Source organism: Denticeps clupeoides, chromosome 17 (assembly GCF_900700375.1).
Source record: "Denticeps clupeoides chromosome 17, fDenClu1.1, whole genome shotgun sequence".
Classification (NCBI taxonomy): domain Eukaryota; kingdom Metazoa; phylum Chordata; class Actinopteri; order Clupeiformes; family Denticipitidae; genus Denticeps; species Denticeps clupeoides.
The window spans coordinates 16,702,389-16,729,636 of NC_041723.1; the positions used below are offsets into that span (position 1 = coordinate 16,702,389).

A 27,248-nucleotide genomic window follows, 5' to 3' on the forward strand; every position below is an offset into this window, starting at 1 on the left:
GGAGGTGAAACAGAACTGCAGCAGCTCCCTGTCCACTGATCTCTCCTCCAACTTCCAAATCAGAATTTCCCCTTCCCCGCGTGTGTGTTTGTGTGAGTCTGTTTCTGTCTGCCTCAGCCCAGCAGTGTTTATTACGTGGACTGCACAGAAAAGAAGGACAGAGTCAAATATTCAAAGCCTTGTCTGGTAGTAAACTTCTATTTTTGTACCATGTACAGTGCATAAGCTCATGAAAGAGATGAAGAGAGAGAGAGAGAGACATAGAAAAGCACTTATTCCTGCAATAATTTACATCTGACATTTCTATTGATCGATTATCGGAACAGAGTGCTATTTTTCCGAGCATGATGAAGCTTTTCTGTAACCTGAATCTCTGAACGTGCCATAAATGTTCTAGTTCTGCGTTCCCTCTGTCCTCGACAGACCGTTGTGACATTCCAGTAAAAGTATGAGGTGACTTTTAGGAAACCCCAACCTCTCTGTAGATCAACTCGCCTACATCTGTTTTTTTTTTTTTTTTGCGCTGCCCCTCAGGGAAGAGCTTTCCATCCCGGTTCTGGTCTGACACAGTGGCTGCTGCAGTACATTCATTTATTTACATTTTTTGTCTCTTTCTGGCATGTAATCAGATTGGACGAAAGATCCAATCTCTGATAGGGCAAATTCCCTCTTTAACAACATATATATTGCTACCATCTGAGATATATATATATTCTGCAGCCACAGTTCAAAGTTGAGTAGCGGTGTAGACAACAAGCCTTTTTATGAGCACAAAAGCCCGCGTGTTTCCATGCTTGCGTCAGTTTATGTATGACTTCCACTGGAAAATATCATATAACTGGGAGCACAGTAGCGCATGCTGGCCACCTGCATGTCTGACAGTATTTAACAGTAATACCATATAGCTCAGCAATGAAGCAGCACAAGCACAAATATGCAAAACTTTTATACATGCAAAATATGAAATATGGTCCAGAGGAACAGGATACATTCCTCCTGTTGCATGGAAAGCCATTTGAGATGATGAAACCTTCTTTAGTTTCATTTAGCTGTTCAAACATAGATCTCAAGAATCCACATTTTTCAGACTAATTTAATATTGATTTTCTAGATTTATGTCGATTGTTGGTGCGTATAGGCAGGGTCAGCATCACTCCAGTCCTAAATGAAACTGTGAAGGATGATCCCGCCAGTCACCTTCCGTCTTGTCCAGTGAGAAGTGAAAGGAACTTGATGTTAAAAACTCAGGGACATTTTTGTCAGTTCAGCACTGATAAAGCGCAGCGCCGTAAGGTTGGCAACACGTTGCCATTGGAACATTGTTCCCTTCAATCCTCTGTTCTAAACCATGACCAATACAGACTAATACAGACTCCTCAACAGTACAAACACCTTTACTGTTGTCGGAAATAAAACTAAAGCCACTGAAGTGTCCGGCAGCAGCAGTAACCCAATGTCTTTGGGGGGGGCGGGTCGTCCTAAAAGTCACTTCTTCAAATCTCTAGTGCCAAATACCTCTGTGTGTTTCCCCACTCGCAGAATCTGCCCCTCCATGCAGGAATCCTTCTACTTTTTCTAATACGGGTGTCAACAGGGTATGAGCCCTTAATTTATAATAAGCGTTTGTGCACAGAAACACATTCTGTTTGGTTTGGTTCCATTCCTGTTCCTCGAAATGAATCATTGGCGCTCTTTTTCCCTGAACTGAACCCTGCCACTCTGTTACATGAAGTCCTGTCAATGTTGTTGCCGTTTGTGTTTAGTTTAGACCGGGTCACATGGTTGTCCGCTGTGTTTTAAACCAGCTTGTTTCCTGTCTAGCCAAGATAATCTCTGTAAAATAAGCAATATCTGCTTGTGGGTGTGTGTGTGTGTGTGTGTGTGCGTGTGTGCTTGTTTTGTAGGTGCTGATGGGAGTTGAGCGATTTTACTGATCTGAGATCAGGAAAACCTGTTCCATTTCAGAAGTGTGTTTGTACGTGTAGTTTTAAAACCCCAGACAAGGCTTTAATAGTTTCAGGAGCAGCAGGGTCAGGTGGAGTAAAGTGTAAAATATTATCATTTAAAAAAAACATTTTGGTAGCAAGGAGCTCCGACTCTCTCATGTAGCTGTACAAGCATGACAGAAAGCAGCTCAGCATCCTCATCGATTGCGTTATGCAAATAAACCCACTATTTTACTACCCTCATGATCTATGCAGGCGCCGACATTTTACAGAAACGATACGAGTGCACAGAATTTAGCACAAAAAATGGAAAAAACGAAAACAGCACTAGCGTTGAGTTCTCACTGCCTGAGCCATGGCACCGTTGTTGTTGTTGTTTTTTTACTGACATGACATGTCATGCTTGTCACAGCGTCCCATTGGAGGTTCCGCCACGACAGACGTCATCATTGCATTTAAAAACAAACAAACTGTTTTTGTTTTCCAAAAGCACAGCTGATACCGTATTTGAAAGTGAAATATGTTTCAGAATATAGTTTTTAAAAATAAAAAAAAAGGTTTAGCCATAATCGAATGTCAAGCAATAATATATATTGTGTACTATTATTGTTGTTATTAATTTTGTGCATAGGCTTTGGACATCTGCATGTAAATACATATTTTATTTATCACGTGTTACGTTTGAAATTTTTTATGTGCCCCTATCCCCCTTTTTTTTTTTTGCCTCATCTGTATAACTCGCTAGCTATGTTCCTGGGTGGAGAACAAAAGAACGTCACATAGCCTGTATGCTGTACAGCTTCTTTGTTTCTCTTTCTCTCTCCTCATGCTTTCCTGCTTTTTAATTCATGCGATTTAATGTTATTATTGATCCACGTGTATAAAGTTTTAACTTTGAAACTTCTGTCTGTATAGTTAAGATGAAAATACTGCTATTAAGGCCTACTCAGTGCAAATATTTATCTGTTTTATCAAGAACATCATGCTGTAAAAATATCTCTGTTTTTAGTAGTCTTCTTCTCTCTCTTTTAGAATTAGTTTGATTAGCGGTAGGCTGTGGACATTTATTTTTGTGTTATCTAATGTGTGGTGCTAGGTAAGTTACTTTTGTGAACAAAGAATCTTGAGTCATAGACTAGGCCACCCTTTTAGTCCATTCATTTCACTGAGTACCAATGCGTTATTAATATTAGGACTTGGTAAATGCTAATAATAATGATAATAACGATGATAATAATAATTATGATGATGATAATAATAATAAAGATAATGATAGTGGTAAAATTCCTTTAATACCCAGCAAGTACCTGTATCAGTGTGCTAGTCTTGGGATGCAACTCTTTTATTTCTCACTTTAAGATTATTAGCAAAAAGCAGTATCGATTAATGAAAAGGCTATTAAATTTTTACATTGCTGATTACATTTTGATAACACAGAGGAATGAGTTTGTTCATGTTTTAAAAAATATAAAAAGTGTTGTGTTTCTCCTTATTCTGATTGTGAAATCCACTGGGTAGAAAATGTTGCTGGTCCATGTTGTCGGTGCAGTTTTTTTTTTTTAATGATCATTTTCATTTTTTTTCTCGCAGTATGTACAGCTTGCAAGAGACGTACGTCCTTTTAAATGATCCTAGGAGTTAAGCTCTGTTTTTTTATTTTGGGGGGGGTGGGGATTTGATCCATGTTTCTGAGACCAGCGTAATTTTTTTTTACACCTTCTATAGACTGGCCCGTCACAAAGACCACAGAAAGGTCATGTTTTATAAAAAAGCAACCACCGTTCCAGAATTCTTTTTCCCTCTCTCTCTGTAGCAGTCTGATAAAACTTGCAATAACTATTTTTCTCAGCGGGGCAGGATGCAGACGTCACAGTATATTTCACTGTTGCTGTTATTTTCTTTTTCTTCTCCAACATGTACTCGAATGACAATGTATTTGCACATGTAGGTGAACTATATCTATCTCCTGTGTCCAGCCTTTCATTTTCCATATGCTGTCTTTATGAGTAATTGAATATTTTTCCACATAAAGAAAGAACCCATAGAAGTAGCCAGTTCCCATTGTTTCCCGTTGCAATGTGCTGTATATTTCACTCTCCAGACTTTTTTTTTTTTCTGAACAACACAAACCAGACTTGATCACAATAATAAAGGAATGCATAATAATACAAAAAATCATGTGCAGTCTGATAGGAATAATGTTGTCTGTTGCAGAGCCCAGTACGAATATCTGTAAAAAAACAATGGATGGTAGACAGTCCACTCTGTGTGCCCCCTTCCCCAACCCCACATCCATTTTTTCAGTGTTTGAACCTTCGGCTTTATTGCCGCAAAAAAAAAAAAGACTAATGCATTGTATTTTGAGTGTTTATACGTGTATGTAAATTATGCATACAACACATTTGGGTTCCTTTTCCTGTCGTCTGTTAAACATGCGGTTTTTGGGCTGGGGATACGAGTTGTGTAGGGTAGGGGTGGGTCCCTCCACGTTCAAAAGCAGCATAAAAAAATGTGGAAGAGCTGAGACCAGTTTGTGGTTGTCACAAATTTTTACGTCACAAGTTTGCTACTGATCTTAAAATGGGGACTGATGATCATATACCTTTTTACCCGACTCTTTTGAACTGTTTAGGAGGTAGTATCTTCACAACTGTAGTTTTGCTCCTCGTCTGATTCTTAAATATGGAAATAAGTATTTTGATTCATTTTGTAAATACAGCTGTAAAGAAAAATAAGAAATTTAATGTTGTCTTTTAAATACTTTTCATTCTAATATGAATGTTGTTATATTGTACTTAGAAACTGTACTTTTAATATTACCTTTATTAAAAGTGCATTGGACACATCGATTTTAGATGTGCTTTATGTGCTGTTATCCCATAATAAAATTTACCGCTTGTAATGGGCTCTTATTTACTGTGTTGTTTTAACATGGAGGATATAATGGGTCACATATTCCACAGTGGCACGTGGAATTGAATGCCTCTGTGTGGGCTGCAGCGGCTGAGAGTAAGCAATTACACTCTAATTCAAAAATTATTCTCGTTACAACTACTAATTCTGCAATTTTACTTCATAATTCCATATGAAGTGAACAGAACAAATGTATGCCTTATGTCCTTTTGTTGTTGATAGCACCTAACAATACATTTTGGCAGCATACCCCCAGCAAAGTATGATATATAAAAAAAAAATAACAACATATTATCCAAATATATTTGACATTATCACGTAAATATAAAATTCTATGAGAGAATTAATGAAATCGCTGAAAACAGTCGGAACCGCGTCGTCGGCGATCTTGTTCTCCACCGGAAGAATCTGAGCGCTGCACCGGCATGGAAATGTCCGCCGATCGAGGCGAGTTGTAGCCTGCCATAAGATACCAGTTTCCAAACTCTGCCGTGGAGATGGACTGGTAAGAGTCTGCACGTGTGCACATCTTACGGGTTTATTCGTTTTAGTTTTAGTCTTAAGATTATCTGGACCTGACGCGACGCGGTCTGTGTACGTGTAAACTTTTTTTGCAACTATATATTAATACTGACACTTCTACAGAGTCTGTGTTATTTTGCCAGACAATTTACAGACAATGTTAATGCGGACATGCACCAGATAGAAGTACAGCAAAAGTGATACATTACTTCATACTTTTATGGATTTATGTTAATGTATTCGGTGTTCTGTCACCAGCACTGCCTGCTCCTGGGCTTTGGTGTCACGTTGTGACGTCACACTGACGGTCACTGCTGCTGGATGCTGCTGAGTGAGCGTGTGTCTTGATATATATATATTTTTTTTATTTATTGTGAAGGAAAAAACCCCCTGTACCTGATGGTGCTTTCTTCTCCCGCGAAGTTTATGAGAAATATTCTCTGGCACTGAATGTTAAAGAGCTCTGGAATAAAGTTCAGAGGTGAGACCCATGTGTTCCTCCATGACCGTGAACACTTCCCAAACCCGCTTCACAGTTTATGCATCTTATGCAGTCGTAGAGCGAAAGCTGAGCAGAAGGAGCAGACGTCTGAGGTGATCGAAACCAGCATCATACAAAACTCGGGCGGCCTGGACACCGCGCAACAGAAGACGGCGTCAAAGGAAAGCAGCCCCACCAAACAACTCAACGATGAGTCTGATAACATCAGCATGAAGAAAAGAAAGAAGCATCCAGTGGATCAGTTCCCCGAGCCCAGGGTGCCATACCGATGCTTCTCCACCCTTAACATGAAGGAGAGGCAGTTTTACCTCCACTGGCTACAGGACAGGAGTAAAAACCCTCCCTCCCGGGTACTGACCTAATCTGTCATCATCATCATCATCATCATCTCAGACTAATGTGCACTGACCTCTGTGTTGCATATAAAGTTTCTTTTAGATCAGGTGGGGAAAGAAGTGTCCGAGTTCATGTGGTACCTGCAGGACGTGTCCAGAATCTGTGCTGAGGATTACAACCACCTACCCCCTGGTGCTGTGCAGTATTCTGAGGTGACATTCCATGGGTCCCTTCCTTTATTTAACCAAAGCTTAAAGGTCCCCTGACATGAAAATGGCACTTTGTGAGTTCATGTAACATTAATACGAGGTCCCCCAGCCTGTCTACAGTCCTGCAGTCCGGCTAGAAATGGAGATAGGAGTAAACATTGGTTTGGTCATTCTGCTTCACTGTTCAGAGAGCGGCAGCTCAGATGGGTGGAACTGGAATTTTTCCCCTTATGTCATCACAGGGGGATTAATTATTTTCTGGAAATACTCCGTTATGACTTCCTGGTTGCTTCTGTACTTCTGTAAGTCACTATTAGCATTTCATTAGCAATTAAAGCAACGGACACCGAAATGGTGCATCCTGGGAAATCTCATTGTGGGACTGGCTAAAAGTGGTTGTAATTCTGCACCAAGGCTGAATTTCGGAAAGAGACTTCAGATACACTTTTAGGGGACCACTAAGACCGATATAAAGCAAAAAAAATAGATTAAGTTCAATAAAGACTAAGTAAATGTTTGTACATTCATTCATAGCCACTGAAATACTATTGTGGTCCATCCATTTCTTTCTTAATTCATTGAAAATGAAAATGGACATAACACTGCACGATACCTTTTTTATGTCACTGTCATTGGAGTCAAATCGGTTAGCAGGAGGAACAAAAATAGAAAAACATATCTACGTTTTTTTTTTTTTCTTTTTGCTGTTGTTTAATGAACTTTCATTTGTACCCTGTCTTCCCACTGTCAGGACTTCCAGAAGAGCTGTTTGAAGCACGTCATGAAGTACCCACAAGTTTACTCCATCCATGAAAGCACCAGCCTAGTCAGGGGAAATTTTTTACCAGAGGTGTCATGGTTTTCGGAGAAGCAGGTTCTAGCAATGGTGTGTCCTGTAAGAATCCTGACCAAGAGTGCTACTCATGTGACGCAACCACCATCTGACACTTTGTTTTGTGACCTTAATCCAGGGAAAGGTTGACATGGTGGGACACAAGATGCTGACAGAAGATGCACAGTTAGCAGTTGATTATGAAGGCGTGTCGTTGATTATCCCTCCTGATAAAAAGGCCGCTAAGTTGCATGAGGTGATAGTATGTTCCTTCATTTTATTCACTGCTGTCCTGAATCTGCTGTGTAGTGTAAAATACTTGTATGTCCAGCAGAGGGCGCCAGATCGCGTTCTTTTTCTCATAGGCAATGTGCAGAATACTTTTAAATAATTAATATTGAACATAGCGCCTGGCAGTGAAGCAACATTTTGATTCTTATGAGTTCTCTCTTTCAACAGGACATTAGTTCAGACCCTAATGCAGAAAAGCTGAGTGGGAGATACCAACCACATGTATGCCTGAGTAAGGAGGCATTTCTCCAACTCCTGGACAATGGCCCGGAATTCACAGAAGCCTGGGAGCTGCCGATGTGTGTTAAGATCAACCACAGTACAGGTATGGAGGTTTTCCTCCTAATTAGATGAAAAAAATATTTTAGAGTATGGACATATTCCAAATGGACATTTCCTTTTTTTTTTTTAGGTAGTGAACAGAGTAAGACTGTCTACATAGACTCTCCCCTGCCGAGGAAGGAGATCACCCAGCGACAGAAGAGTCACCTCTTTCATGAGGAAAGTGTGAAGCTGTTATTCAAAAAGAGGGACTCCAAAATGGTGTTTTTTGTTATGGCAGACAAACACATTGAAGAAGTGGAGTCTCCGCCCAAGGTGAAATGGACCCTTCCATTGATAGGCCTGTGTTTTTATCTTCTGTCCTCACTGTTCTTGTTTTGCTTTGTTTCACCCAGCATTCCATCCTGAATGCTGGAATGGGTGTACTGACATTCATTTCATTAATTCTTCAGTTTTGTTGTATCCTTTTAGGGAGGTGCAACAAGGAGCCTTATATCGTTTGAGGACACTGGCGCTGAATTTGATTTGACTGACCTGGAATCTTTCGGAGAGTCGTCAAGTTCCTCCATGAAAAAGACGAGTGTAGATGCATCAAGCTCTGGTTCTGCCTCTGTGAAACCCAAAGTGCCTCATCCTAAACCTTCATCCCCAAAGCCCATCACTAAAACAGAGAATGATGAAGAAGCTTCCTCAAAGGACAACAGTTTCTCCAAAGCACCTGAGGCCGACTCGTCCTGGACGGATGTAGATGATAGCGCTGTGGAGGGGAGTTCAGAAGCTGATAGTAGTGTGCAGATAGAGGAAGAACCAATCAACTCCAGCGTAAAACCACAGGAGAACCAGAAGGACCACAGCAAGCATGCCTCAGACCCTCCCCCTGCTAAGCGCAGGAGAAAAGCCAGCGGTCAGGACTCGGACTCCGACGTTTCTGCTGATTCTGATGAAATGAGGCTATTCATCGCTGACATGCCGTCCCCTCCCATGGCAGAAAGCGAACAGGTTCCTTCTCATGTTAGAACTCCACCAGCAGCTCCATCAGTCCTGCCCGATGTCCAAACTTCTGTCCCAGACACCACAGCAGAGCAGCCCGGGCCAAGTCCAGGGATCAGAAAAACGGTGAGGAGACCCCGGCAACCGGGCCACTGTGACCAGCTGGGCCAGATCCTCCGCATGCAGTCCGCCATGCTGAAGCAGAATACCCGAAAGATTCAGGAACCACTGAGACCCCCAGAACCCAAGCCAGCCACTGCCCCACAAGGGACAACAAGTCATGGCAACCCCCTGTCCCTGGTCAAACCCTGCGTTTCATCATACCTGGAGACCAGGCAGAACGAGGACGGGGAGAACCCTGCTGCTGTGACCTTCACTGGGTTCACATCAGTCTCCCAGAGGGGACAGAAGAAAAGTCAGTTCCTTCTCATTCAGAAATGTTCTGCTCCCGTTCCTATGAAAGTAGCCTTTGGGTCTGGTTAAAGCCTGACTTTAATTCAGGATGATGAACCCAGTCCATGCAAGTTTTAATCGAGATAATTATCGAGGCAAAAGAGGTTGAAGGATTTACATTTACAGCATTTATCAGACATCCTTATCCAGCGTGACTTACAATCAGTAGTTACACTCAGGGAGACAATGGTAGTAAGTAACTAGTAAGTATCTACTACCACCTCTGGTGTGGCTGTGTCACATTTGCATCATTTCTAACGACCACGATGATGAACAGTCGAGTTGGGTCAGTTTCAGTAATTTGGCTATATTTCAAGTTAGCTGGATAGTTTGAATCCTTTCACCCTCGAAATGGAGGGATGTTCATGTTCATATGAATCAGAAAAGATCTTGTTGGTGATATGCTCAATGCTGAATTATATTCCCACGGCTAATTTTCCCCAGTTTACTTTTTCTGCTAATTTGCTTAGATCCCGTGCATTACAGGTGTTAATCCAAGTACAAATAAAATTATATTTCCCCTCCTCCACCCTTATCTCCCCTCTTTGGCCCTTGTAGTGGTGTTTCCTGTTCATATTCCAACATTATTTTGCCAAAAGGCCACCAGAAAAATGCCTGTTCAGGGGAACATTTTTATGAACCTAAATTGGACTGATAAAAGGTTGTTGTGAACAGTGACAGGACTGATGTTTTATCTGAATGGTGCACCGCCAATGTTGTCTGTCACCTGCAGGGCTGCTAACCGAGGATCTGCTGGGCAGCACTGAAGATGAGGGGGATTATGATGCTCCAGAGGAAGGGAACACCTTCTACAAACTCTACAGCCTGGACGACCTTCTCATCATGGTGCGCAGCTCCATCCCGTTGGCCCACGGCAGCAGTGTCAGCAGCGGCTCTCACTGTGTGAGTGAAGCCTTCCGCTTACCTCAGTTATCAAGGCATATTTTATCTATAAATATATATAGGGATGGACACACACATATATATATATATATATTTTAGTTTAGTTTAACCCAGTTGTTAGTTACAGCAGCGCTCTAATTAGGGGGTGGTAGTAGCCTAGTGGGTAACACACTCACCTATGAACAAGAAGACCCAGGTTCAAGTTCCAATTACTACCAATTACTGTCCCTGAACAAGACACTTAACCCTGAGTGTCTCAGGGGGGACTGTCCCTATAAGTACTGATAAGTCGCTCTGGATGAGGGCACTGGATAAATGCCGTAAATGTCCCAGTCCCATTCACCTCTTCTCTACCGCAGAGTGTGTCTGTGTGTTTGTGATGTCACTCTGAATGACTGTGTGTAAATCTGTTTCCTCAGGCGGTGCCCGTGTACGTTTTGCCCAAGCTGGAGTACCAGCTGTGTTACGGCGCCGAGTGTTTGACCCCCAGTGAGGTGTGCAAGTTGTGGGCTGAGAAACTCCTCCACTCCAACACGGTGCTATATTTGGGTAAGTCAGCACATTATGTACATTCTGGCGCTCTGGAAAAGCTTTTGGCAGGAGGTCTGATCCCGAGTGACTTACATAAGTGTCCTTGAAATCCCTCATTTGGTTAATTAGGACCGGATCTGTAAATGCCACCAGCTTAATAACTCAAAACACACCCATTTTATTTACGTAATAGCTCTTTTTAACCTACGTATTTCCTAAAGAAAAGATTGAATTTGAAGATCTTTAGTGACTCAGCCATTAGAACATCTAGAAGCAAAGACAGAGAAGAGTCTCGATGAATGCTTTCCTAGTACCTTGAGGGATGGTGGGGCTGTGGAGCAGTGCTGGAGGATCAGAGAGATCGAGGTGCAGAACGAGGAGTGATGAGAGACCTGAGGTAGGAGGCTGCTGGTGACCCTTCCTTGGCTTTGTAGTATTTTAAAGCTACAGGAAGCCGGTGGAGGGAACGCAGCAGTGGTGTGGTGTGGGAGAATTTGGGAAGGCTGAAAACAAGTCGTGTTGCAGCGTTCTGGATCAGTTGGAAAGGTCGAGTAGCGCCAAGAGGAAAACCAGCCAGAAGCGAGAGTCACAGTAATCCAGTTTGGAGATGACCAGAGACTGGACATATAGCTGGGGAGCAATGATTTGGTCATAACCTTGATTTTTATTTTTTTGAGGAAAACTTGCTTTTAGTCAATTACACATGAAACCATCAGTTGTATAGGCAATCATATGCTGTCAATTCAAATTGTGTCTTTAAACATAGAACACAAAATGAAAAGATGTGCTTCTGCGATAAGACAAAAGAAACAAGTCAGTTACATTTGAGTACTTCAAGTGTTTATTGCATATATTTGTAGATTAAAAATATTATAATCTGAGGGTGGGACCAAACTTCCACCCTGGATAACCTCTAAACTGCAGAACGGGCTGATACTTCTGCTCGATTCGTTGCTATCCTATCATGTACTGCACTCTGTAATACATCCGTATATACAGTTTATACAGACATGGAATTGGTTCCACTTCCTATTGCTGAACCACGCCCACATCCGCAGCAGTCACCCTGACACGGTGACACAATTAATCAGTGTCTGCGTCACCGGGGCTTCCACAGTTTTATAGCAGCAGAGTGATGTGCATTTTAGCGTTTTATTAATGCGGTATTCAGGTTTCAGCAGAAGCCGTTTCCCTCTGTTTTGCAGAGAGGACCGCGAAGGCCATTTGGGAAAACTCCCACAAACCTTTAAATGCCTCCAGCATGACGCCAATTCCCATCTGCCTGTTTTGTGTTTTGGTTGCCGTGGCTACCGATGTAGTCATTGCAAGTTTATTGTAATACTTTAACTGTTGTTTTCATTTGATAAGTTCCTTTTATCAAATTGTATTTAGTATAGTTCCAGAACTGATGCCTGAACATGCGCGTAAATATATACACTGAGTAGTTAATAATGGATGTTTCTGATGCTCAGTAACTTCTTTAATTTGTTAATTCAGTTTAATTTGTTTATGTGCTTGCTGTCTTAAGACAAAGTATTGTTTTACTGGGCATTCATCTGATAGACTGGCTAAAGGCAGTTACCCAGCATGCCATGCGTGTTGCGGGGAGTGATCAGAAATTCAGAGCATGCACCCTGCCGAGAAATCACTCTCGGTACTTTTCCAGGACTTTGCACTCTGTGGGTGTTTCTGTTTTTTTTTTTTTCTGACTTGTGAATACCACTCATGCCTTGTATTATTAGCAGAAGAATGTGTGTGTGTGTGTGTGTGTGTGTGTTCAAGGGATGTCTTCTCCTTTCTATCAGCCACTTAGGATTTGTGACTGAATCCTTCTCTTTTTCTTGCTCTGCTGCCGCACCCAAACATACAGGCAGACCCCTAATCACATGTGCCTGCTGCAGTTCACACACCAACACCCACCGCGACGTCAGGGCGTTGCAGCTGGACCTGATCCTGCAGGGCAGAGTGTGTTCCAGGAAGTCTGCTGAACCTGGCCTTATCTCCACTCCACGTTTCCTGAACAACGACACTGAGCAGGGGTCTTGCCTAATGCATGCCTGAAGCCTTATTTGTATTATATGTTCAGTGAATCAAGTGTTTGGGGTTGTTAGGCTGGGTTCTAATGCAGATGCTGCTGTGGACGCTGCGTAATTGCACAGCGATAATTTATCACTGTGGATGAGCTCATGGAACAAGACCCAACAGGTGCAGCGTATCTGTTTGCTCATCATCTCAGATGCTGACGCGTCTAATGGCAACTGATCCCTACCTACTTTAATTTGTTTAATATGCAGGTTGATGAAGTCATGTTAATCGTTGTTAAAGGTCCCCTATCATGAAAATTTCACTTTGTGATACTGTTTAATTGTGAGAACATTAATACGAGTTCCCCTATCCTGTCTATAGTCCTGCAGTGGATTGAAATGGTGATAGGTGTAAAGAGTGCTTTGGCCATTCTGCTTCGCCATTCAAAGAAGCGTCAGCTCAGACGGTCTGATCTGTAATTTGTCCCCTTATGACATCATAAGGGGAAATGTTACCCCCTGTTTCTCATGCTTAGTCAAGCCAGAGAATTTCCCGCCCCGCCTATAAAACATTATCTCCACTGACCGTCATGGCTTCCAAACATGCGAAGCATCGCAGTTGCCAGATGATTTGATGTTAAAAAAAAATATATATATATATATTTTTTTTTTGTTGGTCTGTTACACCATACTCTGAAGATCCAGTGACTTCATTTTATTTTTTCTGGGAAAATGTTGACACTGCACCCAACATTGTGGTTGGTGAATGGTGTTGATGACGTAATTTCTGCGAATGCCTCATCACTTCTATTGGCCGCTCTCCTCCTCCTTAGCATTTAAAGCTACAGACACCGAAACGGCGTGTCCTGGGGAAATCCCATTGTGGGACTGGATCAAAGTGTAATTCTGAACCAAGGCTGAATTACGGAAAAAAAAACTATATAAAAGCAAAAAAAAAAAAAAAATAAAAAATCATGTTGTGGGACCTTTAAATCATTGCCTAATTATGCATCTGCTCTCTCGTTTCAGCCCGCATCAATGCGCTCACATCAAAACTGGCTCAGCTACAAGAGCTGCAAAGCGATTGGATGCAGAACCTTTCCTGTGACTTCCAGTAAGTGTCCGATGACCAGCAAATGACCAGCTAGTCACGCCGGTATTTGTAGTAACATTAATGTTGAGTACAGTTTTTGTGTCTTCTACATTGAACAAAAGGTTCATAACCTAAAAAGAGTTTAGGCTAATCAATTTCAAACACGAGGAATAGAGCACCAGTGTCATAGCTGAGACTTGCAGGTATCTCTGTCCCACTAATGCACAAGTCCTGATTCAGACTGCTGACTGAAACGTAGACTGCACACTTGTACTAGTCTTATTGAGTGGTGTCTTGATGTCTTGATTACAAACATCCAAGAAAGAACTGAACGTGTGTCTTTTGAACATACAGGCCGACCAGATTGCTTAATATCCTGCAGCATGTTCTGAAGAAGCTCACAGGGTGAGTTCATTCAAACCTTCCCCTCTCACAAACGCCGATTCTGCGATTTCCAAACGTTCGTCGCTCGACTTGCAGTGTGTGAAAAGACATTTTGTGTGGGAGCTCCCTGTGTGAGCGTGGCTGGAATGGTGCTTGACGACTGGCTGCTGTACTGAGGGTGTGTCATCCTGCTCAGGCAAGGCAGGCAGTTGAGGGTCTGTGCTGGAACACGCAGACATAAGTTGTATGAGATATGGCAGGGTTTCACAAGCATCTCCTGGTGTTATCTGTCATGGTGTTTCACAAGCCACTGCCTCTCCTACTTTCCATAAATGGCATGAATGTCCACGACTGGAGGGGAAAGCATGGTCACATGGTACGGTACTGATGATCAGTTCTGTTTTCTGCCTGTAGGTTACCGGAGGGACGGTACCTGCTCAGCCACAAAGCCAGAGATGGTCATGTGAGCATCCTTAAAGCCAGCGATGGCAAGTCAGCGGGAAGGAGTACATACGACCTCCAGCTGGCCTACGCCCAGCCACCCACAGCTCAAAACACCGTCCCCTGGGTGCCGGTGGACCCCGGCCACGTCCTGCCCTTCCATGTCAAGTTCTGCAGGCTGCCATGCACTTTCCCACCACGAGATCAGCAACAGTGGAAGCAGGTACTGGCCCATCAGCATCAACTTCACTTCTTGTGTCCACAAAAGTCCCCAAGTCAATATGGACCAATAGGAGAAAACTTCATCTTTACGTTTACAGCATTTATCAGACGCCCTTATCCAGAGCGACTTACAACGTGCTTTCAAGTTACCATCGATGAAGTGATCAGTTCTAGTTCATTAGGACCCCAACTATGAATACAATCTTTTTATTCACTCTGTTGTAGATTCTGTGCACAAGTTCGACAATAAGAAAGTTACAAGTTAATCTAAATATTCTCTAAAGAGGAAGGTCTTTAGCTGTCATTTGAAAATACTCAGTGACTGAGCTGTTCTGACCTCGAGGGGAAGTTCATTCCACCACCGAGGGGCCAAGACAGAGAAGAGTCTAGATGAATGGAGGAGAGATGGAGGGGAAGATTGAGTGACCAGGCGAGCAGTACTGGAGGCAGTACTGAAGACTTACAATCAGTAGTTACAGGGACAGTCCCCGCCTGGAGCATCTTAGGGTTAAGTGTCTTGCTCAGGGACTTGAACCTAAGCAGGATTTGAACCTGGGTCTTCTGGTTCATAGGCGACTGTGTTACCTACTAGGCTACCACCACCTAAATCTTTAGATTGTTTGTTTAGTTAAGCCGGTGTTCATTAGATCTTAGTTTTGTTCATTATTACGCATTATGCAAACACACGGAAAATAAACGTGTACAGAAGATTGTTTGATTAAGAAGTGAAATTCCCTTCATCATGTTTCGCAAACATTCCGCCGGTGTCCTAGCGATATCCAGAAAAAAAGCCACTGTCTAAAGGTTGCTTTGTGCAGGACACGCCTCTTCACAGCTCCTAGCCGTCTTGTCACTCCCAGCCAAGGTAAACAGCCCCCCACCGCCGCCGCTCACTCCAGATTAGACACCCTTAATCATCACTGTCCTGAGCAAACAGTGCAGGAGAGAGTCACCTATTCTCTCCCTGCTCCATTTATTTCAGACTCTCTTGGTGACTGGAGGGTGGGGCATGTGTCATTACCCATGAGTCACCATTTACGAATTAATCACGGTAATATAATAAAATATATACAGTACAGGCCAAAATTTAGGACACACCTTCTCACATTTACATTTTCAGCATTTATCAGACGCCCTTATCCAGAGCGACTTACAATCAGTAGTTACAGGGACAGTCCCCCTGGAGCAACTTAGGGTTAAGTGTCTTGCCCAGGGACACAATGGTAATAAGTGGGGTTTGAACCTGGGTCTTTTGGTTCATAGGCGAGTGTGTTAAAACAGCCGCCCTTTTCTCTGATTACTGCTTTGCACACTCTTGGCATTCTCTCGATGAGCTTCAAGAGGTCTTCGCCTGAAATTGTTTTCCAACAGTCTTGAAGGAGTTCCCAGAGGTGTTTAGCACTTGTTGCCTTCACTCTGCGGTCCAGCTCACCCCAAAACCATCTGGATTGGGTTCAGGTCCGGTGACTGTGGAGGCCAGGTCTCCACTTTCTGTTAAGTACATAACTCCACATGTGTTCATTCATAGTTTTGATGCTTTAATTGAGAATCTACCAATGTACATGGTCCTAAAAATAAAGAAAACACATTGAATGAGAAGGTGTATATATATAGGTTATATATATATATATATATATATATATATAAATATATATATATATATATATATATAAATATAATTTTTTTTTTTTTTTTTTTTTTTTTTTTTTTTTTTAAGCCGTGTGTTCAGCCTCATTGTCTCAGAGATAAGCAGTGCCATCCACTGCCCGTTGTAAAGCTGCTGGGTGTGTTGAATCTGGAACATTCTTCAGCTAACTTGGCCCAAGCCCCTCTCTGGGTCTCTGCTGATACTCGTCTAGAGGATTGCGGACACACCCGGTTTTCATTGTACTCGAAACTCTGTCCTGGTGTCAGCCAGAGGGCTGCTGGGTGAGGGCTGCCAACCGTGGCAGTGGTGGCCTATGGGGAAAATAAACGGACTCCGCCCCCACACACTGCTCTCTTGGTGCCTTTCATGGCTGCCCACTGCTCACCAAGGGTGATTGGTTAAATACAGACGACAGATTTCATTCTGTCACCGTGTGCTGTGCTGCAGTGTTTCACAATGTCAATAACAATCACTTTTAACTCTGTCCTGGTGTCAGCCAGAGGGCCGTCATGAGCAGCAGTCAGGGATGGCCAACACTGATCTTGCGGTGGGGACATTGTTGATATATTGTCATTAATTAGTGAATATAAGTGCCATTGGACAGTCCTCTACAGCCATAATTTGAGGTCTCTCTTTCTGAATATGATGAATAAGACAACCGGCAGCCATCTTAGCTTTTATCCTGATGCAAGCTTGGAATAATGTTGGTTCTTTTCCCCATTACTTCCTGTAGTCCACGCAGACACTGTGACTTACTGTGATTCTCCCTCCCACCCCTGCAGGCTGGAGGCGTGAAGGCTGGCGGCCGCGGTGCTGGAAGAGGCCGTGGAAGAGGAGCCGCGCAGCGGCCAGGCCCGGCCCAGCACAACCAGAACCAACCAGGCAAGAAGAAGAAGAAAAACAAAGGCAAACGGCTGAAACGGAAGGAAGTATGGGAAGCTAAGAAAAAAGAGAAGGCGGCTGAGCAGTCAGCCAATCAGAATCAGGGGACCAGAAGCAGCAAGAACCAATGAGATGAAACTGAAAGTGTTTCAGTTATTTTGTTAACATTTAAAAAGTTATAAATACTGTTCAACATAGTTATTGTACATTTTCTAAATAACTTATTTAATAAATAGAAGAAAAAAAACTGTCTTCTGTGTGGATTAATGGCAACTATTACTGAAGCCTGAAAGAAAGTGTAAGATGGTTTGGCACAAGCAGAACTTTCCAAAAATCTGATGCGAGAGTCTGTGGTCCGGTGCAGAGTTGAGTTTGAGTGTCACACAGTGGAAGTGGGTGGGGCACGCTTGCTGGTGGGGGCGGCACCTTGTCCCCACTGGCAGTGGGCTGCTATATAAACACCACACCCATTCGTCTGGGTGTAGCAGAAGCTGCAACGTGCTTCACCCTCACAGTCCACGCTCCTTCAGGTAAGAAACCTCGCCTGCTTCCTCACTCCTGCAACTCTTCATCTTTCCAACTGATCAGCCGTGTGCGTGTTTCACTTCACGGGATTGCACACGAGTCCAAAATGTTGCATCTTGCTCGTCCCGAGGCGAGATTTTTACAGCGGTGCTGCTGGTGGGGTGTTAACATTCCTCTGAAGATCCACGTAGCCATTCTGGGTGGGGAGGTGGGGGTGCGCGTCTCTGAAATCAACTTTTATAAAAGTGCTCAGAAAGTTCTCGCTGTGTTTTAAGATGCCTGCCCTGTGGGTGTGAGGCTGAACATGGGGACGTTGCACAAGGCTTCTGCTCTGCATTCCTCAGATTCTGTTCCATATCGGGTCTTTTTTTTTTTTTCCCCTCAAGGCGTGTCTTTGGTCTTTGCTTTTCTTCTGATAATGTTATAGACGGCTGAGGTCCAGCTGGATGACTGCAGCATGCGGTCAATGCTTTCTGTGAAACTTCACATCCAACATTTTATTATTATTTTTTGCTGTCTTTATTTCTTCTTATTTATTAAGCGTGGATTTTTACTTATTTATTAAGCCTGGATGTTTTGTGGTCAGGGAGTCATTTTCCACACTTTATAAGGTGGCAAAAGAAATAAAAATCCTTGCCTCGTGTTGAAGTTGGTGGACTCTTTGGGAGACCGTGGCGCCCTGACTCATGACTTGCCGAGTCACAAGCAGTCGCTAAGCAGCGATGAATCACTGTTGTTCTGGCAACGCAATCAACAGAAGAAGCTCCTCTGATCCTTGTGGTTGTGCCCACAGTGACCTTTGCCTCCTTTAACCTGATTGCATAACGGCCTGCTATGATTGGCTGGTCAGGAGGGTTTTACAGCAATTTTATAATCATATTCTAATTCATACCAAGATATATTTGGGTATTTTTTTTATTAATCTTTCATTCTTTCTTTCCTTTTTTTAAGATTCTGAAATGGCACTGGTATCGGAATTCCTGGGTCAGCTCACCTTGAGTTTCGGGGTAAGCCCTGTATCTTCAGGCTGGTGATGTTTTTTGCTCATTATGTTGCAGTAAAAAGAGATTTATGGAGAGGGCAGATATTGCGGAATGGAAATAAAAACGGCATTGTTACTGTTTGGCTCCTCAGTCTGGTGAATCCACTTACCCCACGGTGCTGCCCTACCCTGACTTCGACCCCGATAAAGATGCTGCAAGAATTGAGACCGCAATAAAAACAAAGGGTGAGTGGAGGGAGCATCAGCACATAGATCTGGAAGCTCTTTTGTTGAGTTCCCCAGGACAGGAACATCCCCTGGACAGGAACAGGACTTTTTTTTTTTTTTTTCCATTATTGGACTGGTTTCAGTGCACTGGTGCAAGTGAGTCATTTTCCTGTCTGGGAACCCTTAAACCACAGAGGCAATGTTCCCCAGGCAACGCCTTAATGACTGGCTGTATGGCTGCATTTTGCATCTCTGTAATAGTCCAGTGGTTGCGGAGTCACATGACATCCTGCACACTGGAACGGTGGACACACAGACAAAGTTTTAGTTTTTAGTGTTGAATTATGGACATTTTTCATAATGAATTCATGATGACTAATGAAGTAGTGTGTGTGTGTGTGTGTGTGTTTGTATGTATGTATGTATGTGTATATATATAATATATATATATATATATGAGAGAGAGAAGGGCGTCTCATGAATGCTGTAAAATGTAATATATATATATGTGTGTGTGTGTGTGTGTGTGTATTATCACTATTATATTATCATTATATGTGTGTGTGTGTGTGTGTAGCTTATATATATATATATATATATATATATATATATATATATATATATATACACACACACATTTTACAGCATTTATGAGACTGACAGACTGAGTCATTTTTTATTAGAATATTATAATACGCTGAAACGCTTGGCAGGCAAACCACAGCTTTCTCATAGCTGTAGATTTATCTTAAAATTTTCATAGTCAACCAGGAGAGGGCGACAGAGGATTGACCAAAATCAAGAGTCTCAAATCGAGATTGAGACTCAAATGAGATTTTTTTTTCTTCATTGCAGGGGTGGATGAACAAACCATCATTGACATCCTGACCAAACGCACTTACGAACAAAGACGGGAGATTGCATTTGCTTATGAGAGGAGGGCTAAAAAGGTACACATATGCAGAAAATTAAGTCCCATAATAGATAGACTGTCATGGCTGATGAATTTATGAACACATTTATATGGAAATTTTCATGAGCATCAGGCCTCATTAAATTTAGACCTTATTTTCACTTCTAATGAAATGAGTGAATACTGTAATTGTAAGATGGAACCTCTATATCAGTAGCATAGAACCTTTGAGAACTTTAAATTGTTTCTGTGCAGGACATGATCTCAGCCCTGAAGGCAGCTCTGTCTGGCTCTCTGGAGGCTGTCATCTTGGGTCTGATGAAGAGCACATCACAGTACGACGCCTCAGAGATCCGGGGGTCCATAAAGGTAAGAATTGTGCATTTCACCAGCCTCTAAATTTCAGCAATAAACAGCCTCATCAGTTCATATCCAGACTTGTAGCGTATCAGATGATCCCTGACATGCATGAGCACCATTTTGTGACAGGGCCTGGGAACAGATGAAGAAACGCTCATTGAAATCCTATGCTCTCGCAGCAGCACAGAGCTGCAGGAGATTAAAAAAGTCTACAGAGAACGTAAGATCAGTTCTAATCGCCCATCTCTCACAAACCAATGAGGCGAATATTCACCAAATCTTCTCCATTGCAGTGTTCAAGAAGGATCTAGAGAAGGACGTGTCTGGGGACACCTCAGGGGACTTCGCCAAGCTCTTGCTGGCTCTGGTGGAGGTAAAGTCCAGTAATGTGGCCCCATGAAGAACGATGGACTCCCTTTGACCAAACTTGACCCCCGTTTGCTTTTTCTCCCTGATCAGACCAAGAGGGATGAGCCCAGCAGTGTGGTGGATTATGAGAAGATCGATGAGGATGCCAGAGTGAGTACAGAACTGTTACTTTTTGTCTCTCCGGGATAATAAAGTTCCAACGACGTAAATAAAACCCACAGCCACACACCATACTGAGCGTCACTGTATTCTGGGTTGTCTTTTTTTCCAGGCCCTTTATGATGCTGGAGTGAAGAGGAAAGGAACTGACGTGAAGACATGGATCTCCATCATGTCTGAGAGGAGCGTCCCTCACCTTCAGAAGGGTACAGAGATGTAGAAACTCCATAGTCAGGATCATAAAATGTGCTGACATAACAGACAGAACTAGAGTGTGCACATCAACAGACGAATTTAAGTCAAAAGTCACTGGAACCGACTCTAACTTCCCTTACACCATCTATAGCAGTGTCATCCTTGCAGAATTCTCAGTTGAGCATGTTCATATTAGGAATGAAATAAGCCCCGGTGTACAACTAGTTTAATAAACTAGGCTAAATAATGGACCTGGACATACTTGGGTAGGCCAAACTTTTGGTAGGCCAAAGGTTTGAGAACCACTGACCACATGGTCCAAGTTCTCTTTGGCCAATCGGAATCAGAGATTGCCTGAGAGAACGGACAAAAGAAAGGTCTGCATTTGCATTCAAGGTTTGAGGTTGTTAGCATTCTCAAGTCTGACTGCCTATTTTGCTGTATTCCTGCCAGTGTTCGAGCGATACAAGAGCTACAGTCCCTACGACATGCAGGAGAGCATCCGGAAGGAGGTGAAGGGAGACCTGGAGAAATCCTTCCTCACCCTGGGTAAGACTTCCCCGGGTTTACAGCAGGAATCCGCCCAGGGATACATGTAGCTCTAATCAGTATATGTAATCCAAAACCATTACAACACAGAGGTCGTAGGGTTGTAGCCTAGTGGGAAAGATACCTTCCTATAAATCAAAATATCATATTTACATTTACATTTAGAGCATTTACCAGACGCCCTTATCCAGAGCGACTTACAATCAGTAGTTATAGGGACAGTCCCCCCCTGGAGCAACTTAGGATTAAGTGTCTTGCTCAGGGACACAATGGTAGAAAGTGGGATTTGAACCTGGGTCTTCTGGTTTATAGGCTACTACCGCTACTACCATATCACAAAGTCCCAGGTTCAAACCCCACTTACTACCATTGTGTCTTTGTGTCTCCAGGGGGGACTGTCCCTGTAACTACTGATTGTAATTTGCTCTGAATAAGGGCGTCTGGTAAATGCTGTACATTTAAACAGGGAATGACACCCTGTAGTGTTTAAAGGACTGGAGCTCGTCCCAGAGATCTGCTTCATGAACAATCCCACAGTTTTACCCTAAATCCCCCTCAATCTCTCCCTCAGTTCAGTGTTTCGAAAACAAACAGCTTTACTTCGCCAACAGACTCCAAGACGCCATGAAGGTTAGTGGAAAAACTTCCCCTGTTCTCCAGCAAAACTTTCCAGTTCCTTTCTAGTTTTTTTTTCATTGTTATTTCTTTTAGTTTGTGAGAAGTAACCAAAAGTAAAGTTTGCTCAGCAGCACAGATACTTGTATTGCAGACAGTTTACACTGCGCTTGCATCATGTGGCGCAGAAGTCGTTAAAAGGCTTTGTTCTTTCTTTCCCTCCCGATTTCTACCCTCCCCTCCACCCTCCTTGGCTGTGATCAGAACAAAGGAATCAAGGAGAAGGTGGTGACGAGGATCATGGTGTCACGCTGTGAGGTGGATCTCAAGAAGATCCGGTCCGAGTTTAAGAGGCAGCACGGGAAGTCCTTGTACCAGACCATTGCTGTGAGTATCTGCGTAATGGACGCTGCCTGGCTGTGGGTGGACGTTAGCCAGTGTCACAGCGAGGTCTTCTGGGTCTTCAGAAATTCATACAAACGAGAAGAACAACAGGCTCTACCCAGCAGCTCTTACATCACCATCTGCATTCAGTTATAACCGCATGGATGGTGTTCATGATGCTCTACAATATTAAAATGTGTCCCCAGTAACATGCCCAACTATTGCCTTCCTCTAGGAACACTCAAAGGGTGACTACCAGATGGTGCTGCTGAGCCTGTGTGGAGGAGATGACTAGAGCCACCCAGACCTGGCGTATCCCAGCAGACCTCAGCTCCCTGCTCCAAATATGCTCCAGAGGCACCAATGAAGAAGGAGAAGATAAAGCAGACATCATCTTCAGAATCCCAAACACAAGCAGCTTTAGGTTCTCCATTAACTGGACACTCGATAAGTCCTCCATGCGGAGGGCAACAATACACTAATTCTGTTAAATTCTCAACTTTTGTTTCATTTAAGCCTGTAGGCGTACCGAGCTGAGATGTTCAATGAGCCTGCTGCTTTTACGTCAATTCTGCCTGCTTCAGCCCGCTCTGATGCAGTGCTGAAGAATTGCCTGCTGGCACATATCTCATATGTTTGAATTCTTTTCTAGCAGTTCAGTAGCCTGGCTTCAACTAAGTCCTCTTTACGCCCCTTCCACTCTATATGAACAGGCGAAGACAGTGGGGTCGTCAGTTACTTTTCTAAACGTACTTTAATGGAATTAAAGTTATGACAAACAGCTCTGTGGGGTTTCTCCAACGTGTTTTCTTCACTTTGAGTGGCTCATATAATAATCTTTTACAGTGCATCCAGAAAGTATTTACAGTGCATCACTTATTCCAAAATGGATTACATACATTTTCGTCAGAATTCTACACACAACACCCCACAATGACAATGTGAAAAAAAGTTTATTTGAGGTTTTGTCCAAAAAAAAAAAAAAAAAAAACAAAAACTGAGAAATCACATGTTCATAAGTATTCACAGCCATGAAGCTCAAACCTGAGCTCAGGTGCCTATTTCCTCTGATCATCCTTGAGATGTTTCTGCATCTTAGTTGGAGTCCACCTGTGGAAAAACTGTTGATTGGATGTGATTTGGAAAGACTCGTGTGTGTGAGGACACATACCTGTCTATATAAGGTCCCACAGCTGACTGTTCATGTCAGCTTGAACAAAGAAATTGTCTATAGACCTCCGAGACAGGATTGTCTTGAGGCACAAATCTGGGGAAGGTTACAGAAAAATATCTGCTGCTTTGAAGGTCCCAATGAGCACAGTGGCCTCCATCATCCATAATTGGGAGAAGTTCTAAATCACCAGAACTCTTCTTAGTGCTGGCCGGCCACCTAAACTGAGTGATCGAGGGAGAAGGGTTTAGTACCAAGTGACCAAGAACCTGATGGTCACTCTGTCAGAGCACCAGAGGTACTCTGTGGAGAGAGGAGAACCTTCTAGAAGTAGAGCCATCCCTGAAGCAATCCACCGATCAGGCCTTTATGGTAAAGAGGCCAGATGGAAGCCACTCCTTAGTACAAGGCATATGGCAGTATGCCTGGAGTTTGCTAAAAGGCACCTGAAGGACTCTAAGCCCATGACAAACTCATTTCTGTGGTCTTTGGTGTGAATGCCAAGATGTCACATTTGAAGGAAACCAGGCACCACTCATCGCCAAATACCATCCCTACAGTGACACATGATGGTGGGATGGGAATATTTTTCAGCTGCAGGAACTGGGAGACTAGTCAGGATAGAGGGACAGATGACCGCAGACTTGAATCCAATTGAACATCTCTAAATGTTCAGGCAGTAATTGCTGCCAAAGGTGAATACTTATGTACATTTGATTTCCTAGTTTTATTTTTTAATACATTTGCCAAATCCTGAAGTAACCATTTCATATTGTCATTATGGGGTGTTGTGTGTAGAATTCTGAAGGAAAATGCAATTGGTCCATTTGCAATAAGACTGTTAACGTAAAAAAAAAATGGAAAAAAGTGATGCGCTGAGAAAACTTTCCAGATGCACTGTATAATATGGCAGTCAGTTAAATGGCCATCAGCGGTTCAAGATATGAGGTCCATATCACCAACTACATTCATACAAATACATTGTCATGCAAAATCCTTGACAATCAAAATTAAACCAAAATCATTGCTTTAAAAGAACACTCACCCAATAAAGTAAAAATAGCAACAAAAACGACCATAAACCTGTGAGAGGAAAATAAAAGTACTCAGCAATAGGATATCAATGCTTTAGTTATTTGGGAACAGTAGGAGTTTGCCTATTTGTGACTTGTAATGTTGATGTGAGAACATGGTCCACTAGAGAAATGTCGCTAGAGGGCGCTAAAACACCACTGGATCACAGTTAGACCCACATCTAAATTGAGACCTGGCTTTTAATATTTTTATATATTTTTTTTTACTTTATGGTTTTTAAATGTTTGACCACACCTTATCCTCTAATTAAAAGTAGGAAAAAAAGTTTAATACTTTGCAAATTAAATGACACTGCTTTCCCTTTTTTAGGCATGTATCCTCGGAACCCGGATTAATTTCAGACCTTATTTGCGTTCATGCTGAAGTCAACTCTGCTTGGCCAAGGAAATAATTGCAGTCTCTGAAGTTTGTGTATCCATGGATGACATACAAATTAAAGGAAGGAGTAAGAATCTAATTAAAACCAGCGTGTATAAGTTGCACTGTCTGCATGGAAGTGCTGTTTAAATTATACAGAATAAATGATCCAATATGGATGAACCTAAGAAACTTTAAAAAAATATTTTTCTACCCCAAATCCCGCCTCCCATTACTGGAGAAGAGGCTTTATTTGGTTGTTTTAATCATTAGTGTGTTTTGCCGTGTTTGTTTGGTGCTAATTTTTTTTAATTAAAAATGTTAATTTTACCTCCAGCAAGGATGATTTGCATACCAGAAACAAGCTTCTATGCTGTATACATGTGCTGTGCAGTCTGTGGTCTCTCAGGATGAGGGATCCGCCAAAGAGTTGACAGTGCAGTTCTAATGGAGCCCCAAAAGGCCCCGGAACCCAGACGGAACAGAGGCTGCAAGAAGAATCAGGAAGACGTGTTGGTCCTCACTCTTCATTTCTGCAGTGCCAGAGGTTTTAACAAAGGAAAATATTATAGCAGCAGCAGAAAAACCAGGATATAAGATGCAACCCAGCCCCCCTTCCACCTCAACCAAGAGGCCTGACTCCCATTTCCGGGCAACCATGCGACTGCTGAAATGATTTTATTTCAAGGAAATGCGTTACAACGGCACATAAAGCTGCTACACAGCGTGCTTCCTCAACATGGCGCCAGAGAAATTCCTTCAAAACTTTATAAGCCTTCAAATTTATTATCATTTTGTAATAATATTGATGAGAACATTACCCCTTTGTGATGTTTTATGTTTATTGGCAATAAAATATAAAATACAGTGTAAAGGAGGATAAAACAGTATTTTGCGAAGCAGATTGGAGATTTATGTTTAGGTGCAGTGACAGATTAATTTCTGCATCATAAAGAGGGAGAACACCTCCCATATTTTTCTCCTTTTTATGTGGATGTACAACATGCTGTTCTGTTCAAGGCCAGCATGTGAGGACCTCCAGCGAGTCCAAGGGGAACTCTCTGTCCCTCACTCCCTGTGATTGAAATGACATAATTCAGCGCCACAAACGCTGCCACTTAATCACTGTGATTGGTCTTCAGCCCCATGAAAGCCACATCCAGAGCACACCCTGGGACAGAGCAGGACTTCCGCAATAAACTGAAGAATGGACGAGGCAAATCAAAATACAGAGTTTAATTGGAATACAAGCGATTCATTCAAAAAGAATACAATTAGCCTTACGAACACTGTTTAACGTGGTCGGAAATGTCATCAGAGAATCAGATCTTGAGTTACCATTTGGACAAAAATTTAATAATTTCATTACATTTTCTCCTACATAGATAAGAAAAAAATAAGTTTTTTATATTGTTTATTTATTTACCTAAATATTCAGAACTATAGATGTATAAAAATAATAGGTAATATTATCATATATATTATGAAAATATTACCTATTTTCATTATATTATCAATTTTTAAAAATATATATTTGTATTTAAGTAATGAGACTCAAACATTATGTGATACCGGTTTATATTTGTATGGGGCACTGGCGGTGTATTCCATAATCTAGTGGCCTGAAGTGGTATCGCAGTTCTTGGCAGACAAAAATGGGTTACAAAAAAGAAAGTCAAAAGGAATCTCTACTTTTCTAATAAAACAAATGACTGCAGTTCATTTATGTAAAACGTGTGGCTAGGGAAGGAAATATGAACATGTTGGAAGGGTTCATTTAAAAAAATGCCATCTGAATCAATAATGACAAGACACTAATTCTACCACAATATTTTTAGTGAGGTAGCATTTTACAAAGTATTTATTTTTCATCTATTATGTTCTAAAGGAATTTGAAGATCAGAACAGAAGTTCCGTCATCTGTACCAGTTTCCAGAGGCCG

General features: G+C 42.3%; 2 protein-coding genes and 1 long non-coding RNA gene across 3 annotated transcripts; all 3 read left to right on the forward strand.

Moving 5' to 3' along the window:
* Nucleotides 1-5,260: 5,260 nt before the first annotated feature.
* ice2 (interactor of little elongator complex ELL subunit 2) lies at nt 5,261-17,631 on the forward strand. The gene is made up of 15 exons (XM_028958360.1): nt 5,261-5,364; nt 5,761-5,862; nt 5,936-6,233; nt 6,312-6,431; nt 7,180-7,314; nt 7,400-7,516; nt 7,720-7,876; nt 7,964-8,148; nt 8,305-9,238; nt 10,010-10,179; nt 10,599-10,728; nt 13,764-13,848; nt 14,182-14,232; nt 14,626-14,875; nt 17,305-17,631. The coding sequence occupies exons 1-15, from the start codon at nt 5,357-5,359 to the stop codon at nt 17,533-17,535; spliced, it is 2,973 nt and encodes a 990-aa protein (XP_028814193.1). The 5' UTR covers nt 5,261-5,356; the 3' UTR covers nt 17,536-17,631.
* A 201-nt stretch (nt 17,632-17,832) lies between these two features.
* anxa2a (annexin A2a) lies at nt 17,833-23,466 on the forward strand. The gene is made up of 13 exons (XM_028958108.1): nt 17,833-17,934; nt 18,881-18,936; nt 19,064-19,157; nt 19,995-20,089; nt 20,308-20,421; nt 20,542-20,632; nt 20,706-20,785; nt 20,872-20,931; nt 21,053-21,146; nt 21,589-21,684; nt 22,256-22,314; nt 22,564-22,686; nt 22,919-23,466. The coding sequence occupies exons 2-13, from the start codon at nt 18,889-18,891 to the stop codon at nt 22,976-22,978; spliced, it is 1,014 nt and encodes a 337-aa protein (XP_028813941.1). The 5' UTR covers nt 17,833-17,934; nt 18,881-18,888; the 3' UTR covers nt 22,979-23,466.
* A 299-nt stretch (nt 23,467-23,765) lies between these two features.
* Nucleotides 23,766-26,196, forward strand: LOC114767241 (uncharacterized). The gene is made up of 2 exons (XR_003742906.1): nt 23,766-25,394; nt 25,644-26,196. It is a non-coding gene; the product is annotated as an uncharacterized LOC114767241 (long non-coding RNA).
* The last annotated feature ends 1,052 nt before the right edge of the window (nt 26,197-27,248 follow it).

Bases quoted from the DNA above. Each gene is read 5' to 3' on its own strand.
- ice2 (XM_028958360.1), top strand. The intron at 8,149-8,304 runs GTGAAATGGACC...GTATCCTTTTAG, and splicing joins AAGTGGAGTCTCCGCCCAAG to GGAGGTGCAACAAGGAGCCT. The intron at 14,876-17,304 runs GTACTGGCCCAT...CCACCCCTGCAG, and splicing joins ATCAGCAACAGTGGAAGCAG to GCTGGAGGCGTGAAGGCTGG.
- anxa2a (XM_028958108.1), top strand. From the start codon at position 18,889: ATGGCACTGGTATCGGAATTCCTGGGTCAGCTCACCTTGAGTTTCGGG. The intron at 19,158-19,994 runs GTGAGTGGAGGG...TCTTCATTGCAG, and splicing joins GACCGCAATAAAAACAAAGG to GGGTGGATGAACAAACCATC. The intron at 22,315-22,563 runs GTTAGTGGAAAA...GGCTGTGATCAG, and splicing joins GACTCCAAGACGCCATGAAG to AACAAAGGAATCAAGGAGAA.